The sequence below is a fragment of the Bufo bufo genome, chromosome 11 (assembly GCF_905171765.1).
Source record: "Bufo bufo chromosome 11, aBufBuf1.1, whole genome shotgun sequence".
Classification (NCBI taxonomy): domain Eukaryota; kingdom Metazoa; phylum Chordata; class Amphibia; order Anura; family Bufonidae; genus Bufo; species Bufo bufo.
In genome coordinates, this window is record NC_053399.1 from 2,659,688 (window position 1) to 2,677,366 (window position 17,679).

The 17,679-nt window shown below is 47.8% G+C and overlaps 1 protein-coding gene across 2 annotated transcripts in view; it reads left to right on the forward strand.

Moving 5' to 3' along the window:
- The first annotated feature begins 6,806 nt into the window (after window positions 1-6,806).
- NRXN3 (neurexin 3) overlaps window positions 6,807-17,679 on the forward strand; it is a 335,275-nt gene continuing 324,402 nt past the window's right edge. For both annotated transcript variants that reach the window (XM_040411260.1, XM_040411261.1), the window contains exons 1-3: window positions 6,807-7,515; window positions 12,945-12,962; window positions 13,383-13,412. In XM_040411260.1, the coding sequence (XP_040267194.1) occupies window positions 6,807-7,515; window positions 12,945-12,962; window positions 13,383-13,412 (757 nt within the window). The remainder of the gene's footprint in view (window positions 7,516-12,944; window positions 12,963-13,382; window positions 13,413-17,679) is intronic.

Here is a 17,679-nt window from a genome sequence, read left to right on the forward strand (position 1 = left end):
TGATGACCCGACCACCACATTAATCTCTGCCGTTCTCGGATTGGCCTGCGTGTGCCCGTCTGCCTGCTGCCATGCACCCTCTTCTGTGCTGGCAGTAGCATGACGTGCTCTGCCCTTTAGTAGGAGCTATAGTACGATCATTGCACCACCACCAAGCAGTAGTGGCCCTCGGGTCCCCCGCCCTGCACTCTCCACTGGATTCCTTTTCTCTCCTGCGGTTATGACCAGCACCTTTCTTACGGTTCGGTTCCAGACCCTTTTTGTCCTGGGATGTCTGACTTTATTCTATAGCACTGTACGTATGAAATGGGGTGCACACCATAATACATGAACAAGACGAGGTCCGGACTAGTACAGGAGAGCCGAAATCTAAAGACTAGGGGTTTATTCACACTCCTTGCGGTTTTCGTTCAGTATATGCGCCAAAGCAATCTCCCCCATTTTAGCTATAGACCCCATTACAGAAGTTGTAAATCTTTTTTTTTTTTTCCTCTCCTTTTGTCACTAAGCTTATAGTTAATACAGTTGAAAAGCAATAAAACATATACCAGCCTGGTGTTTGCCAATAGGACACCCCTGTAGTATGCTCCAGACCATAGAAATCCATGGACACGTTTCAAAACATGTATGGCATGATGCTTTAAGGGGTTAAAGTGAGTCTGTCAGCAGTTCTGATGCTAAACTTCTAAGTATCGAAGAAGATGGGTTAGCACTGCGGTTTGCACGTGGTGCACGCGTCCAGGGAAGGCGTCCCGCTAGTATATAGCGAAGAAGGACCAGCACTCACTTTCTTGACGATATGAAGAGTCTTTTATTAAAAGCATAATGACATCATCAGGGACTAGCAGATCGAAACCAGCTTGAGCTGGAACCAGTCCCTGATGATGTCATTATGCTTTGAATAAAAGGCTCTTCATATCGTCAAGGAAGTGAGTGCTGGTCCTTCTTCGCTACATGCTAAACCTCTGACGGCACTAGGTAGGGCAAGGGGAGAGCACGACAAACCTTATGCAGAGCTTTTCTCATCTTGAGCAGTGTGAATTTGAAGTTTTATTCTACCAGATTTGCCCCAGCAAGTGCCCAGGAGGCGGAGCTCCACAGCCCCGCCCCTCTGCTGAGTGATAGCGACAGCATCCAACCAGGAGACCAGTACAGCTGTCGCATCCAGACACGTCTGTGGAACCTGCGCTGCAGACAGTGTGAACGGAGCCCTGCATGAAAGGGAAATGCCTGTAATCCTATCTGGGGTCCTGCTGATCTATGCAGTCCCACCACAGTCCAGACATCAATCCAAGGCTGAGCTGTGGGTAGACCAGAGTTATTTACTGTTGGTCCCTGCGCAACATGACTGAGCCTTCACAAGGGAGAAATAAAACGAAAATGTCCATCCTTGGAACCGTCGTCGGCCCAGATTCACTCTGGTCTTCTCGCTATATCTTTTCTATTGGTTAGAGCTTGGTGTCCCCTCGGGGGGAGCTCTGCAGTCGCACAGAGAGTCGCCATCCCCTCTGGTGAGGGACGGTGAAACCAGAATTTTATCATTTAAAGGGCTTTTCCAGGGTCAGAATATTGATGGTGTAATCTCAGGATAAGTCATTAATATCAGATCAGTGGTGGTCCGACTCTTGTCACCCCCCCCATGTATCAGATGATTGAAGAGGCCGTGGAAAGGGCTTCTGTCTGTTCCCTCCGGTGCCCTGGTCAGGTTTGACAGGGACATGGCAGAATATAACCCATGGTAGGAGGGTTTTATGCCACGATACAGGGAGTGCAGAATTATTAGGCAAGTTGTATTTTTGAGGATTAATTTTATTATTGAACAACAACCATGTTCTCAGTGAACCCAAAAAACTCATTAATATCAAAACTGAATATTTTTGGAAGTAGTTTTTAGTTTGTTTTTAGTTTTAGCTATTTTAGGGGGATATCTGTGTGTGCAGGTGACTATTACTGTGCATAATTATTAGGCAACTTATCAAAAAACAAATTTATACCCATTTCAATTATTAATTTTTACCAGTGAAACCAATATAACATCTCAACATTCACAAATATACATTTCTGACATTCAAAAACAAATCAGTGACCAATATAGCCACCTTTCTTTGCAAGGACACTCAAAAGCCTGCCATCCATGGATTCTGTCAGTGTTTTGATCTGTTCACCATCAACATTGCGTGCAGCAGCAACCACAGCCTCCCAGACACTGTTCAGAGAGGTGTACTGTTTTCCCTCCTTGTAAATCTCACATTTGATGATGGACCACAGGTTCTCAATGGGGTTCAGATCAGGTGAACAAGGAGGCCATGTCATTAGATTTTCTTCTTTTATACCCTTTCTTGCCAGCCACGCTGTGGAGTACTTGGACGCGTGTGATGGAACATTGTCCTGTATGAAAATCATGTTTTTCTTGAAGGATGCAGACTTCTTCCTGTACCACTGCTTGAAGAAGGTGTCTTCCAGAAACTGGCAGTAGGACTGGGAGTTGAGCTTGACTCCATCCTCAACCCGAAAAGGCCCCACAAGCTCATCTTTGATGATACCAGCCCAAACCAGTACTCCACCTCCACCTTGCTGGCGTCTGAGTCGGACTGGAGCTCTCTGCCCTTTACCAATCCAGCCACGGGCCCATCCATCTGGCCCATCAAGACTCACTCTCATTTCATCAGTCCATAAAACCTTAGAAAAATCAGTCTTGAGATATTTCTTGGCCCAGTCTTGACGTTTCAGCTTGTGTGTCTTGTTCAGTGGTGGTCGTCTTTCAGCCTTTCTTACCTTGGCCATGTCTCTGAGTATTGCACACCTTGTGCTTTTGGGCACTCCAGTGATGTTGCAGCTCTGAAATATGGCCAAACTGGTGGCAAGTGGCATCTTGGCAGCTGCACGCTTGACTTTTCTCAGTTCATGGGCAGTTATTTTGCGCCTTGGTTTTTCCACACGCTTCTTGCGACCGTGTTGACTATTTTGAATGAAACGCTTGATTGTTCGATGATCACGCTTCAGAAGCTTTGCAATTTTAAGAGTGCTGGATCCCTCTGCAAGATATCTCACTATTTTTGACTTTTCTGAGCCTGTCAAGTCCTTCTTTTGACCCATTTTGCCAAAGGAAAGGAAGTTGCCTAATAATTATGCACACCTAATATAGGGTGTTGATGTCATTAGTAGGGGTGCACCGAAATTCCGGCAGCCGAAAATATCGGCCGAAAATGCACCTAATCCACTTCGGCCGATATTGTTACATATCGGCCGAAAATATGGGGTGTGGGATTTGTCACCCACCATCTGCGGGCGGGCGGTTTACTTTGTCACTGCATCTTTATTTTACCTTACAATCGTGAGGCTCCAGTAACTAACAACTCTGCAGGCAGAGCTGAGGGCGGCGTAACGTCACTTACTCACGTGACGCGCCTGCTCCGCCTCCTTCATTCATAAAGTGGGCGGAGTAGGTGCGTCACGTGAGTAAGTGATGTTACGCCGCCCTCCGCTCTGCCTGCAGAGTTGTTACTGGAGCGTCACGATTGTAAGGTAAAATAAAGATGCAGTGAGTGATGCTGTGAGCAGCAGGGCCGGGGCTGTTATGGGTAGGGGGATCGGTCTATGGCACTGCTATGGGGAGGGGGGATCTGTGCACTGTTATGGGGAGGGGGGATCTGTGCACTGTTATGGGGAGGGGGGATCTGTGCACTGTTATGGGGAGGGGGGATCTGTGCACTGTTATGGGGAGGGGGGATCTGTGCACTGTTATGGGGAGGGGGGATCTGTGCACTGTTATGGGGAGGGGGGATCTGTGCACTGTTATGGGGAGGGGGGATCTGTGCACTGTTATGGGGAGGGGGGATCTGTGCACTGTTATGGGGAGGGGGGATCTGTGCACTGTTATGGGGAGGGGGGATCTGTGCACTGTTATGGGGAGGGGGGATCTGTGCACTGTTATGGGGAAAGGGATCTGTGCACTGTTATGGGGAAAGGGATCTGTGCACTGTTATGGGGAAAGGGATCTGTGCACTGTTATGGGGAAAGGGATCTGTGCACTGTTATGGGGAAAGGGATCTGTGCACTGTTATGGGGAAAGGGATCTGTGCACTGTTATGGGGAAAGGGATCTGTGCACTGTTATGGGGAAAGGGATCTGTGCACTGTTATGGGGAAAGGGATCTGTGCACTGTTATGGGGAAAGGGATCTGTGCACTGTTATGGGGAAAGGGATCTGTGCACTGTTATGGGGAAAGGGATCTGTGCACTGTTATGGGGAAAGGGATCTGTGCACTGTTATGGGGAAAGGGATCTGTGCACTGTTATGGGGAAAGGGATCTGTGCACTGTTATGGGGAAAGGGATCTGTGCACTGTTATGGGGAAAGGGATCTGTGCACTGTTATGGGGAAAGGGATCTGTGCACTGTTATGGGGAAAGGGATCTGTGCACTGTTATGGGGAAAGGGATCTGTGCACTGTTATGGGGAAAGGGATCTGTGCACTGTTATGCCCATAACAGTGCACAGATCCCCCTCTCCATAACAGCGCCACCCACAGATCCCCCTCTCCATAACAGCGCCACCCACAGATCCCCCTCTCCATAACAGCGCCACCCACAGATCCCCCTCTCCATAACAGCGCCACCCACAGATCCCCCTCTCCATAACAGCGCCACCCACAGATCCCCCTCTCCATAACAGCGCCACCCACAGATCCCCCTCTCCATAACAGCGCCACCCACAGATCCCCCTCTCCATAACAGCGCCACCCACAGATCCCCCTCTCCATAACAGAGCCACCCACAGATCCCCCTCTCCATAACAGCGCCACCCACAGATCCCCCTCTCCATAACAGAGCCACCCACAGATCCCCCTCTCCATAACAGAGCCACCCACAGATCCCCCTCTCCATAACAGAGCCACCCACAGATCCCCCTCTCCATAACAGAGCCACCCACAGATGAATTTCATTCATGAAAAAGAATTATTAATAAAATCATTTAAAAAAAAGTATTTTAAAAGTATTTGGGCAAAAAGGCAGTTTCGCTTTCGGTTTTCGGTCAAGGGCATCCTGAATTTTCGGTTTCGGACCAGAATTTTCATTTCGGTGCACCCCTAGTCATTAGACCACACCCCTTCTCATTACAGAGATGCACATCACCTAATATGCCTAATTGGTAGTAGGCTTTCGAGCCTATACAGCTTGGAGTAAGACAACATGCATAAAGAGGATGATGTGGTCAAAATACTCATTTGCCTAATAATTCTGCACGCAGTGTACAGATGTTTAAATAATGATTTTCACTCCCTGCACTCCAGAATCCTGGCTTTATCACGTTTTGGGTTTATTTTATAACATTTTCCACAACTCACTTTTTGCAAATTTGTTGCAAATTTCTACAACTGAAAATTAGTTCCGTTTATCTGAATGAGACCTGCAGAAATCCAGATGCCTGGTACCAAAGCAATCCCGGTGGCACGAATGGAACAGAACTTCAGTCGCAGAATCTGCCGTGTTTGGCCACTTTCCTGGAGATACGTTGAGGTTGTGAGTTTAGCCATGCTGTGGTGACACTGGCCTCCGTGTAGCGCTCCTCTCTGTCCTCCGCTGACTGTGTCAGAATAATTTCTGTAGGGCTCCAATTACCTGCTGTGCTCTATGGAGGAGAGGCCTGGATCACGTGGAAGGTGGTGTAACAGTGTTTGAGGTCTTCAGTGATAATTTCTCCAGTCTGGAGAAACTTACCAGCGCTTCACATGTAGTAAATCTGACTATATAAGGCCTCATGCATACGTCCGTGTGCAATTTGCGGAATAGGCGGCTCATTGTAGACATGCCTATTTTTGTCCGCAAAACGAACAAGAATAGGACATGCTGTATTTTTTTTTTGCGGGGCCTTGGAACGGAGCAACGGATGCAGACAGCACACGGAGTGCTGTCCGCATCTTTTGCGGCCCCATTAAAGTAAATGGGTCCGCACCCGAGCCACAAAAACTGTGGCTCGGATGCAGACCATAACTACGGTCGTGTGCATGAGGCCTAAGGGTGCAGCTAGACGGCGACACGTGTCGTGCAACTCCAAGTTGCATAAAAGTTGATGCACAGAAAAATTGGCGACTTGTCTGCAACTTGCTGCCACACGACTGCTGTAGAACTGTGACTTGGCTCTGAAAAGATGCCCAGTCGCATGTCGCGCGTGACTCCCATTAAAGTCAGTGGAGGAAAAGTCATGCACGACTTGCGATGTACGACACAAAATCCAACTTGTCTGTATTTTTTGAGACTGTCTCATCACAGAGTTTTGCATAAAGGGGTTGTTTGCACTGAGGCCCCCAGGACCATTGATCAGGGGGCTTCAGGGGTGCTTTCTTTACCAGTATAATTTCCTGATGCAATGTCCTGTTTTCCAGGGTTCAGACTTTCTTCACTTCTCTGGCTACTCCAGAGTCTGACAACATTCATGTAGTCTCTTGTAGTATGAGCCCTTCTTTTTGTGTAGTGAGTCTGGTAGAATTCTTGCTGATGTCGTGTCCCCAATATGAGGCTGTGCATGGTTTTAGGGGGTCTGGGGAAAGAAGTGCTTTTGGGCTGTGAATCTCGTTAACCCTTTGTTTCTCCTTCTCTTTCCCCCTAGATGTGAATGTGGATTGGTTACACTCTGAAGACCTAGAACAGTTTTTCTGCACAACCCTTTGCTTTTAGCAGCTGTGAGAGAAGACTGTTCTGGAGAGGCTGAAGAAGTCTGGATACCTGTGCTGTTTTCTGAAGATCCTGGATTTTTCTTCTGTTCATTCATTTCCTCCTGCTCCTACTCCGTCCTTCTTGACATCACCATGTCTTCTGGCCTTTGCTCTCTCAGCCTCACTCTTAATTTAAGCTTTCTCCTGGGCTCCGTCTTAGGCTTGAGCTTAGGGCTCGAGTTCATGGGACTTCCCAACCAGTGGGCTCGCTACCTGCGCTGGGATGCCAGTACCCGCAGTGACCTCAGCTTCCAGCTCAGGACCAACGTTTCCACCGGCCTTCTGCTCTACTTCGATGATGGTGGCATCTGTGACTTCCTCTGCCTCTCTCTGGCAGATGGCAGAGTTCAGTTGCAGTTCAGTATTGATTGTGCTGAAACCACAGTTCTAAGTGATAAAAAGGTGAACGATGGCGGCTGGCACTTTGTAATGGTCAGTCGAAATCGGCTAAGGACCACAATGGTTCTAGATGGAGAGGCTATACCTGCAGAGGTTCGGCCACAGAGGCAGAACATGAATATTGTTAGTGACCTCTTTGTAGCCGGCGTGCCAGGGGATATACGTTCCGATGCTCTCACACACAGTATGGTCAGGGACATACCCATGTTCTCTGGATATTTACAGGACCTTAAGTATGGCAACTCTGAGCCCAGGCTGCTTGGGAGTCACCGAGTGCGCTTCGATCTGGAGGGGCTGTGTACCGATAATCCTTGTGAGAATGGAGGAGCTTGTCTTTTGCTGGACGGAGAGCCCACCTGTGACTGTACAGCGACTGGCTATGTGGGCAAGTTCTGCTCTGAAGGTAAGCTGGAATGACGCTTCAGAGAGAGAATGGTGGTTCTGCTTACTGTTGGAGTATGTTCACATGGAGGGAAATTCGCTGCAAAGAAAATCCACAACAAAGTAAGCGCAGTGCAAATGGATACGGTTCAGATTAGCAGCGTGTTTTATTCTGCTGCCAAAGAGTGGGCGATTTTGCTGCAATTTTCACTTTTGGCATTGTAAAGGTTGAAATCTGCAGTGAAAGCCATATCACAAGCCGTACAGTATGTTGCAGATTTTTCTTTGTGTATTTCAGTGCTGATTTATTGGGAATGTTTCTCTAACAAATCTGCCAGCGTATAGTTAAAGGTATTGTCTCGTCACAGTCAGCGCTATGATTGTGGAGGCGCTATTGGACCCTGTCCGTTAGCTCCATAGGCAGGGTGTAGGCATCCATTCACAGGGCACTTATGTGACATGCAGTGGGGGGGCTCGGGACCCCAGACAGTGTATGGTGGCATTCATCACTTGTCCTGTTGTGATGAAACAAATAGAGGGGAAGCAGCACTGCTCGGAGCACGCTACTCCTCCATGGACTCGAAAAGCAAAGGGGCAATCTCCTACTTTCTAGGGGTCTGGTCTCCGCTCAGAAAGCTGAGTAGGAGCAATGAAGGCTGAATGTGTGCTCTGAGCAGCGCTTTTGCCCCTTCATTTTTATATCTAAGGATTAATTAGCCTTTAATAATGTGACTGTCTTAATAAGAAAATATTGCAGGTGCTGCTTTCCTTATGTGTAGGATCTGGAGTCAGACTGGTAGATGGACAGGGCTGGTGACTGGGATTTGCCTTAACAGTCGCCATGTTGTGTTCTGTAGATAACAGTGAGGCGCTGTGAATGACAGGAGCGTCCAGGGATTGTCTTACATGCCTGATACAGTCTGCATTCTTATTTACCCAGATTTTAGAGACTTGCGGCAGTGAAGATAATCTCACACTCGGCCCTGGGAGGTTATGGCATTTACCTCTTAGATGTGAGAGTAAGCAGAAGAAGAAAATCCACAGTATTCTCCTTTAGACCAAGTTCACATGTGGCAGGTTTTCAGAACATGCTTTTAACTTCATATCCACAGTTTATCTCTATGTGGCCTATTTGTTTGCTTAGTAAAGGAGGACATTTGAAGAAAATCCACTGCTAAATATGCATCAAAATGTACAAAAGGTATGGATTTTGGTGCAGATTTGTGAAAGATTTTTGCCACATCTGAACTTGGTCTTAATGATGAGATCTGTATCCATAAAATAGCCAGCAGTCCACTTCTACATTGAGGGCACACAGCGGTGCCTCTAATAACGGGGAGCCTGGATGAAGAGTCACGTTATCTGTCCTAACACTTCTGATTGATCAGTAGGTACCGGTCTCCATCATTTACATACAGGACTGCAGATTGCACCGGTTTTATGGTGCACCAGTAACAATGGTGCCACTAGGTGTACATACACCATACTCTGCTTAAAGGGATTGTCCAAGTAGCAAATGCTCTAAAATAACAAAATAGTCCGTTTTTTCCTCTTCACTCTTTCACCGATCTGTACAGAGACCGGTCTCCTGCCAGTCTTTAGTTACAGGTTACGGTGATGTTGTGGTGTACCAGCATTCGACCTCTGCAGCCAATTAGTGGTCTCAGCCATGGATGCCCAAGACCCCCTTCCCAGCTCTCCATGAGGCTGCATTCACATGAGGCAGTAATGGTGCTGCGGAGAGATGCATTACTGCGCATGCTGTGGTAGTGTTAGGCCTAGTTCACATGTAAGTGGGTCAGTGATTGTCTACACAGGGATAAGCTGTAATGGAAAGATTTGCTCCGGTTCTGGGCTCTTGACCTGCAGCTGGTTTTGTCTCGCAGTCACTGACATGCGAACGAGGCCTTACTACCACAATATCGCCACCGCACCATGTACCCTGACCCTTATGAGGCTACTTTCACATCAGCATTTTGGCATTACGATTTTGAGGTCCGGCAGAGGATCTCAGAACCGAGCGCAAACGGTTCTGTTTAGGTCCAATGTATTATGATTGGGGCGTGCTCCGTTCAGGATGCTTTCAGTTTTGTGTTCAGACACAAAACCATTGAAAGCTGCGGTTTTGTGTCCGGTCATCGAAGCAGAACAAAAACGATGTGTCAGTGGTGCCGGATCCATGTGTGGTGTTTTTTTTTTATGTTAAAAAACCGCATCCATCACACATTGACCTTGCTTTTTAGTGATGGGTCCAGTTTGTTCCATTTTGATTTAACACAACCACATCTTAACGGAACGGATACATCCTGATGTGTTAAATCAAATGTTTTGGTCCGGTTTTGAGATCCTTTGCCGGATCTCAACACCAGAAACCAAAGCACGGATGTGAAAGTATCCTTACCCAGATAGCTGAAAGCTGTCACAGCTCAGCTACTCCATGTAATGTCCCCCATGACTCTTCCCGTCTCCTCTCTCTCCATGTAACTCCCCTCCATCTGCTTCAGCCCCTGCCCATAGACTTAGTACTGGATAGAAGTCCTCTTATTGCTTCAGTTCCCGGTGGACGTTACGGTTTATTCTTTAGAGAATTTCAATTAGCGATCAGTTTGTAATCAGCGGAGGTCCCTGATCAATACTGTCCTCTCCTGGGGCTCTGGATGCCTGCATCGCCCAACAGCCAGAACCAGAGATGTTAGAGAAGCTGGTTAGCGGCACTTCCCCATAAATCAGCCAAGATGTCTTCAGTCTACCTGTCCAATATACCCCAGGTTCTCTGCTGGGGTATATTCACACATGTAGGTTTTGGAAGCAGCAGTGCAGGGGTCAGCAGCCTCCAGCACCCCAGCATGCTCCATTGACTTGTATGGGAGTTTGAATAACTGCTGTGCAAGTCTGCATGCTGGGAGATGTAGTTTCACAATAGTTGGAGTGCCAAAACTTGCCGACCCCTGCAGCAATGGATTAAGAAAATAAGTGAATTATTATCTGTCCTTATTATTTTATTTCTTTTTTATAATCAGTGATTTTTGCCTTCCAAAACTGCCTAGCAATCCTGATCAGAGCTGCAGGTGTGACTGTGGCCTTACACATGGCAGGGCAGTGCGGATGCAGGATTTCTCGGGGTCCGCAGTCTGTGCGGTGTGTGGACGATCACGCTTTAGGGCTATAAAAAGTTTTGGCTGCAAAAGTTGATGCCTTAATTTACAGGTACCTGGACCGTGGCGCCGTGAGTGTCCCCTCCAGGACGGGAACAATTGTGATTCGCTTTTCCTTTACATTGCTGTCTTTTTGCATCTATTATTTTTCCTGGAAGGTCTTCACTAATCCTATACTTTTCTTCCCCACACAGAGCAGACAAGGGGGCTTTGTAGCCTGGGAGTGGAGGGGTTAATAGGGAAATTGTCTCCACTGATCTTTTTATTCTGGCTCGTCATGGTCCAGACCCTGTCGGTGTCCCGTCTGCGTGGCAGATTGCCCCAAATGATCACTGGACAGGAGAAATCTCTGGTGCTTAATGTTCCGTGACAATGAAATCCCGCATGTCCAGAGGGGATCAGCCTGAGAGTAGGGGTGCGGGCAGCGCTGGGTGGGATTAGGAGACTGCTCTTGGCCTGGAGACATTCCGTATATTATTGTTTTAGGAAGCCCCCAGATAATGAGGATTAGGAAGTAATTTGTGATCGTGTGGTAATGAGGTCACCCCCCCCCCCCCACCCTGTACAGATCACATGACGAGGGGCTGGTCTGATTAACTGAGACCCCTGGACGTGTATAACTGCCTGCAAAGCCGCCTGTAAAGGGTTAACGGCGGCCTTTCTTACATATATAACTGCAGAGTTTGCCTGAGATGTGGATACAGTGGATGAGATCAGACTGACGGCTGAGTCCACGGGGCGCAGCAGTTAATTTGCTCTGCTCCTGATACCACTGGAGGTAAATATTTAATACCCCCGTGACTCGCTGGCCTTTTATTCAGGTTTCCAGTGTGTTATATGATACATTCCCGCTAAGCTCCATCAGGGTCCTCGCTGTGCTGTGCAAACACACTGTCGGGAAGAGAGGCGTGCGTGTTTATATGACCTCTGCCCCCCGGACGGCAACAGCCCCAAAGTATAACCGACCTAGTGACTGACCTGGCGGGGTGCACACGGGTCTTTATCATCCATCCATAGGCACTCCACGCAGGGTTTTGGAGGGAGAATATGCCACCATTTATTTTTCTCTGTGTGCTTCAGAGCCACAGAGACGTTCAATATGGCCACATAGTTGTCTATGGTACCATATTACATATCTGTCTAATACACTCGTGTATCTGAGGCCTTACATAATGTGAACCGCAGCCTTCCATGTATCCAGAGTAAATCCTATTGGAGGGGGGGAGCTGGGAAAATGTCATCTGTGTCCGGCTGGAAGCCCCCCTCCCCAGATTAACTGTGGCAGGCAGGAATTGGGTCACAAATCTTGTGCTCCTGGATTACAGCAGGGGCTGTGCGAGGAGCGGAGAAGTTTACGTGTAATTACTATTTATCTCTATATGGGAACTATAACGGACATGAGCAAGCGGGAAAACAAGCAAGCGCTCAACCAATGTCCAATATTTACAGCTCACTGGAGCTGCAGTAGGGAACTTCCACTGCAGGGCATCCTGGGAGTAGTAGTTCTTTATCTCTTGTCAGGTCTTTTTACTAAATTCTTCCTGTGGGCTGAGCGTAAGCCAGCAGTGAATTGGTTAACCTGACCCTTCCTCATATGCTCTATGCACTCATGTTTCCTAGTGATGTTTGAACAGGGACAACAGGACAGGTAAGTGGACCCCAGGCTGCATGCGATGTCGGATCAAATGTCTCAGGAAACACGGGGATAAAGGTATGAAAGGCTGCGCAGATTAAATATTTACTCTGCCATATCTATGCCTTCACCTGTGCAGGACGGCCATGATGGTGCACCAAGCGCCTTGTCATGGGGCCCTCAGTGCACGGTCAGCGGGGGCCCTGCCCCTCATCTTCCCTTGTCTGCTGAGCTGCACTACACGGAGGTGGGACCTCTAAGTACCTACCCAGACTACCGGCCTGTTCTGCGCGGCCAGCTATGATATAAACGCTTCTGGCTAGCATAGTGTCCAAATCGAAAGGTAGAGCTGACTTCTGCCATATCCAAGAGCCTTAGGTGTAATGAAGATGAATCCAGGGGGATTTCTTTCCTGTCCTTCTGTCTTAATAACCATGAATATTTTCTAACGAATACTCTTCCAGGTGTGTGTGGATCTGCTCACCAGCGGACAGATGCTCCAGAGAGACCTCCGATCCATGCACAGTGACCTCCACTTGCATGCGTGTGTGTTGGGGGGTGTTTTGTATGGTTTGCATGGGATTTTCTGTGCCATGCAACACTGATATGGTCTGACCGCCTTTCTCTCTCTCTCTCCTTTCCCTTCTCTGAATGCCACGTTAGATGTCAATGACATTCCAGGTGAGTGTCCGCACCAAGACAAGATGTGCAGTGTGAGTCCTATCAGAAGGTATCTGACCGCTTTGAAGTGTAGTCATGTCTTAGCAGAACTCTGTTTCACTGATAAGTAATCGAGTTAGGCTCCTCGAGGCCCGGGACTAGTGAGGAGCATCAGCCAGAAATACCTGCCCGTCTCGGTGGTACCTGTACCTCTACCTGTATATTCTGTCCCCCAGCTGGTAATGGCCTCTTCTCTCTCTCTCTCTCCTCTACCTGGAGGCCAGCTTTCCTGCACGACTTAGAAAGCTGAGATAGGGTGTGATGAGGTCGCCATACTTGTCATTTAAGTATGTGACACCACAATCCCCTTTGCTGGGGTATTGTATGACTGCTGTGTAACCTCTCTTCTCTTTCTCTGTCAATCTCTGTTTCTCTCTCAAGGACTGGCCAATCTCATGGTTGATGACCAAGGTACGCACTCCCATCAGGCGCCATCCTACTCTGTCGTTTTCATTCATTTTACCCAAACCTTGTGATATGATGGAATTTGCATTACATTTCTTCATAGACTCCATCCATGATTTTGTTTGTTACCAGGAGAAGTGTTGGGATCATTGGGCCGGATGATGCCCCTGTGGCCCCCACCTACTGCAATGGTCATGCAAGTTCACATGATTTTGAACGCAGCACAGACACCCTGGGGGTTATGTGCGGGGGAGGTGGGGGGTCCTAAAGATTCCTGGGTAAGCAAGACTTCCTCCATTGAACATCTGACTGCTGTTTTATGGCCAAACAAGGAGCAGTCAGCGACTAAACCCAAAGAAGTGAAAGAAACATTGGTTACCAGAGGCCATGATGTCATGCCTGCATCCTCAGTGATGTCACCGTTTCCAATTTGCTGACAAGACTGCCCCCGTCTGTGATATGTCAGCCCCAGGGGGCTGTGCTGTAGGCCTGACCATTGCTGGACGTGTGTTGTGTGCTGTGTTCACGTGTGCTGTGTCCCTTACCTTAAGACCTTTTGAAACTTGTCATTTTTGGAGAATGCCGCCTAAAATGATGTGTCTGACGTGTTCTTTCTATATGATGTGCCTTCCTGCTCTCGCGGACTCCACCTGCCGGCTGTAGTGAGAAGTAAAGGTAGATGACATGTTCCTTCCTCTGTGTCTGTCATGTGCTCTGCATTGTCGTTTTTCTCATGCTCATTCCAGCACATAAGGGTTCCATGGCATCAGGCAGATTACATTGTGGGTCGCTGGGTATCTAGGATCATGTAGTAGGAAGTTCCTGTATGTGTAAGGAAGGGGTTCACACATCTGGTAGAAGTGGGGAGGGTTGGAGATAAACCTTTTGTCATGCTTGTCGCATGTTATTCTTCATATGTTCTTGGGTATTTGTACATGTGGAAGCTATGAACTCCATGTTATGTAGAGGAAATGTCTGGGGTTCAGGTGTCTGCGCAGTGCGCCCTGTCCTGGGCGCTCCATCCTACTGTTTGATGGAAGTCACCACATTATGTCTGTCTCTGAAGCAGTGATCTGGGAAGATGGGGGCTGGATATTTTGTTCATGTTCACAATGGTGTTGGCGCTGGTATGTATGGGTGAATTCACACGCGGCAGTAATGTCTGCACCTGTCCATTTAATCTTAATAAGGGATGAAAAGTCATGCCCCAACTGCAGGAACAACCCCATTGACATGTATAAAGTTAAAGTCGCAGACATTTCTACCAGAAACCTTTGACGTGTGAACATGCCCCAGTGATCTGGCTGAGATTCGGAGGACATTTCTGTGTTTTTGTTTAATCTGGAGTTGATACAGGTTAATAATACTTTGGCCTCTTTCACACGGGCGAGATTTCACCTGCACTGAATCCGGACCCATTCATTTCTATGGGGCTGTGCACATGAGTGGTGATTTTCACGCATCACTTGTGCGTTGCGTGAAAATCGCAGCATGCAACGCAGGCCCCATAGAAGTGAATGGGGCTGCGTGAAAATCGCAAGCAAGTGCGGATGCGGTGCAGTTTTTCACGCATGGTTGCTAGATGATCGGGGGTGGGGACCCGATCATTATTATTTTCCCTTATAACATGGTTATAAGGGAAAATAATAGCATTCTTAATACAGACTGCATAGTACAATAGGGATGGAGGGGTAAAAAATAAATAAATATGGAACTCACCTCATCCACTTGTACACACAGCCGCCATCTCTTCTGTCGTCTTCTTTGATAACCAGGAGGCAAAGGACCTGTGGTGACGGACCATGTGTTGAGCGCAGTGACGTCACATGATCCATCACCATGGTGATGGATCATGTGATGGACCATGTAATGAGCGCAGTGATGTCATCACAGGTCCTTTTCCTCCTGGTTATCAAAGAATAAAACAGAAGAGAAGCCGGGCTGCGTGTACAAGTGGATGAGGTGAGTTTTATTATTATTTTTAACCCCTCCAGCCCTATTTTACTAAGCATTCTGTATTAAGAATGCTATTTTCCCTTTATTACAGAAGTAATTGAACACCCTGCGATTTTTCAAGTTCTCCCACTTAAAAATCATGGAGGGGTCTGAAATTCACATTGTAGGTGCATTCCTACTCAGAGACAGAACTTACAAAAAAACACCTGAGAAACAGCAAGAATTCGGGCTCTCAAAGACCTGTTACTGTGCCTTTTATAAAGTCCACCTCTACTCCACTCGTTAATCTAACTTAGTAGCACCTGTCTGCGCTCTTTAAAGACCCCTGTCCACCCCAGAGTCAGCCAGACGCCAACTACTACCATGGGCAAGACTAAAGAGCTGTCAAGACACCAGAGACAAAATTGTGGACCTCCACAAGGCTGGAAAGGGCTACGGGGCAATTGCCAAGCAGCTTGGTGAAAATAGATCAACTGTTGGAGCAATTGTTAGAAAATGGAAGAGGCTAAAGACGACTGTCAGTCTCCCTCGGACAGGGGCTCCATGCAAGATCTCACCTCGTGGGGATCACTGATGATAAGAAAGGTGAGGAATCAGCCCAGAACTACAAGGGAGGAGCTGGTCAATGACATGAAGAGAGCGGGGACCACAGCTTCAGAGGTCACTGTCGGTAGAACACTACGCCGTCATGGTTTCAGATCATGCATTGCACGGAAGGTTCCCTTGCTCAAGTCATCACAGGTCCAGGCCCGTCTGAAGTTTGCCAATGACCATCTGGATGATCCAGAGGAGACATGGGAGAAAGTCATGTGGTCAGAGGAGACCAAAGTAGAACTTTTTGGTCTAAACTTCACTCGTCGTGTTTGGAGGAAAAAGGATGAGTTGCATCCCAAGAACACCATCCCTACTGTGAAGCATGGGGGGGGGGGACATCATACTTTTGGGGGGCTTTTCTGCGAAGGGGACAGAGCCAGTGCACTGTATTAAGGAGAGGATGAATGGGGCCATTTATTGTGAGATTTTGAGCAACAACCGCCTTCCCTCAGTCAGAGCATTGAAGATGGGTCGTGGCTGGGTCTTCCAACATGACAACGACCCGAAGCACACAGCCAGGATGACCAAGGAGCGGCTCCGTAAGAAGCATATCAAGGTTCTGAAGTGGCCTAGCCAGTCTCCAGACCTAAATTCAATAGAACATCTTTGGAGGGAGCTGAAACTCCGTGTTGCTCAGTGACAGCCCCGAAACCTGACAGATGTAGAGGAGATCTGTGTGGAGGAGTGGGACAAAATCCCTGCTGCAGTGTCTGCAAACCTGGTCAAGAACTACAGACGTCTGACCTCTGGAACTGCAAACAAATGTACCAAATATTAACACAGATTTTCTCAGGTATTCAAATACTTACAGTGGATATTAAAAGTCTGCACACCCCTGTTAAAATGTCAGATTTCTGTGCTGTAAAAAATTAGACCAAGATAAATCATTTCAGAACTTTTTCCACCTTTTTAATGTGACCTATAAACTGTACAACTCAATTGAAAAACAAACTGAAATCTTTTAGGTGGAGGGAAGAAAAAAAGCTTCCAAAGCATCAGAGGGATCTCAGTGTTAGAAGTTATCAGTCAGGGGAAGGGGGCAAAAGAATTTCCAAGGCATTAGATCTACCATCGAACACAGTGGAGACCGTCATCATCAAGTGGAGGAAATATGGCCCAACAGTGACATTACCAAGAACTGGACGTCCCTCCAAAACTGATGAAAAGACGAGGAGAAAACTGGTCTGGGAGGCGACCAAGAGGCCGACAGCAACATTACAGGAGCTGCAGGAATATCGGACAAGTCCTGGCTGTGTGGTCCATGTGACAACCATCTCCCGTATTCTTCATATGTCTGGGCTATGGGGTAGAGGGACAAGACGAAAGCCTCTTCTTACCAAGAGAAACATCCAAGCCAGGCTACATTCTGCAAAAACACATCTGAAGTCTCCCAAAAGCATGTGGGAAAAGGTGTTCTGGTCTGATGAGACCATGGTGGAACTTTAGGCCATAATTCCAAAAGATATGTTTGGCACAAAAACAACCCTGCCCATCACCAGAAGAACCCCATCCCCACAGTGAAGCCTGGTGGGGGCAGCATCATGCCAAGGGGCTGTTCTTCTTCAGCTGGAACTGGGGCCTTAGTTAAAGAGGACCTTTCACTAGTTTAAAAACTAACTAGATCAGTGGGCAGAGCGGCGCCCAGGGGTCCCCCTGCACTTACTAGTATGTCTGGGACTCCCAGGCTATGAGCTGTGCGATACGATTGGCCAGCGCTGCAGCA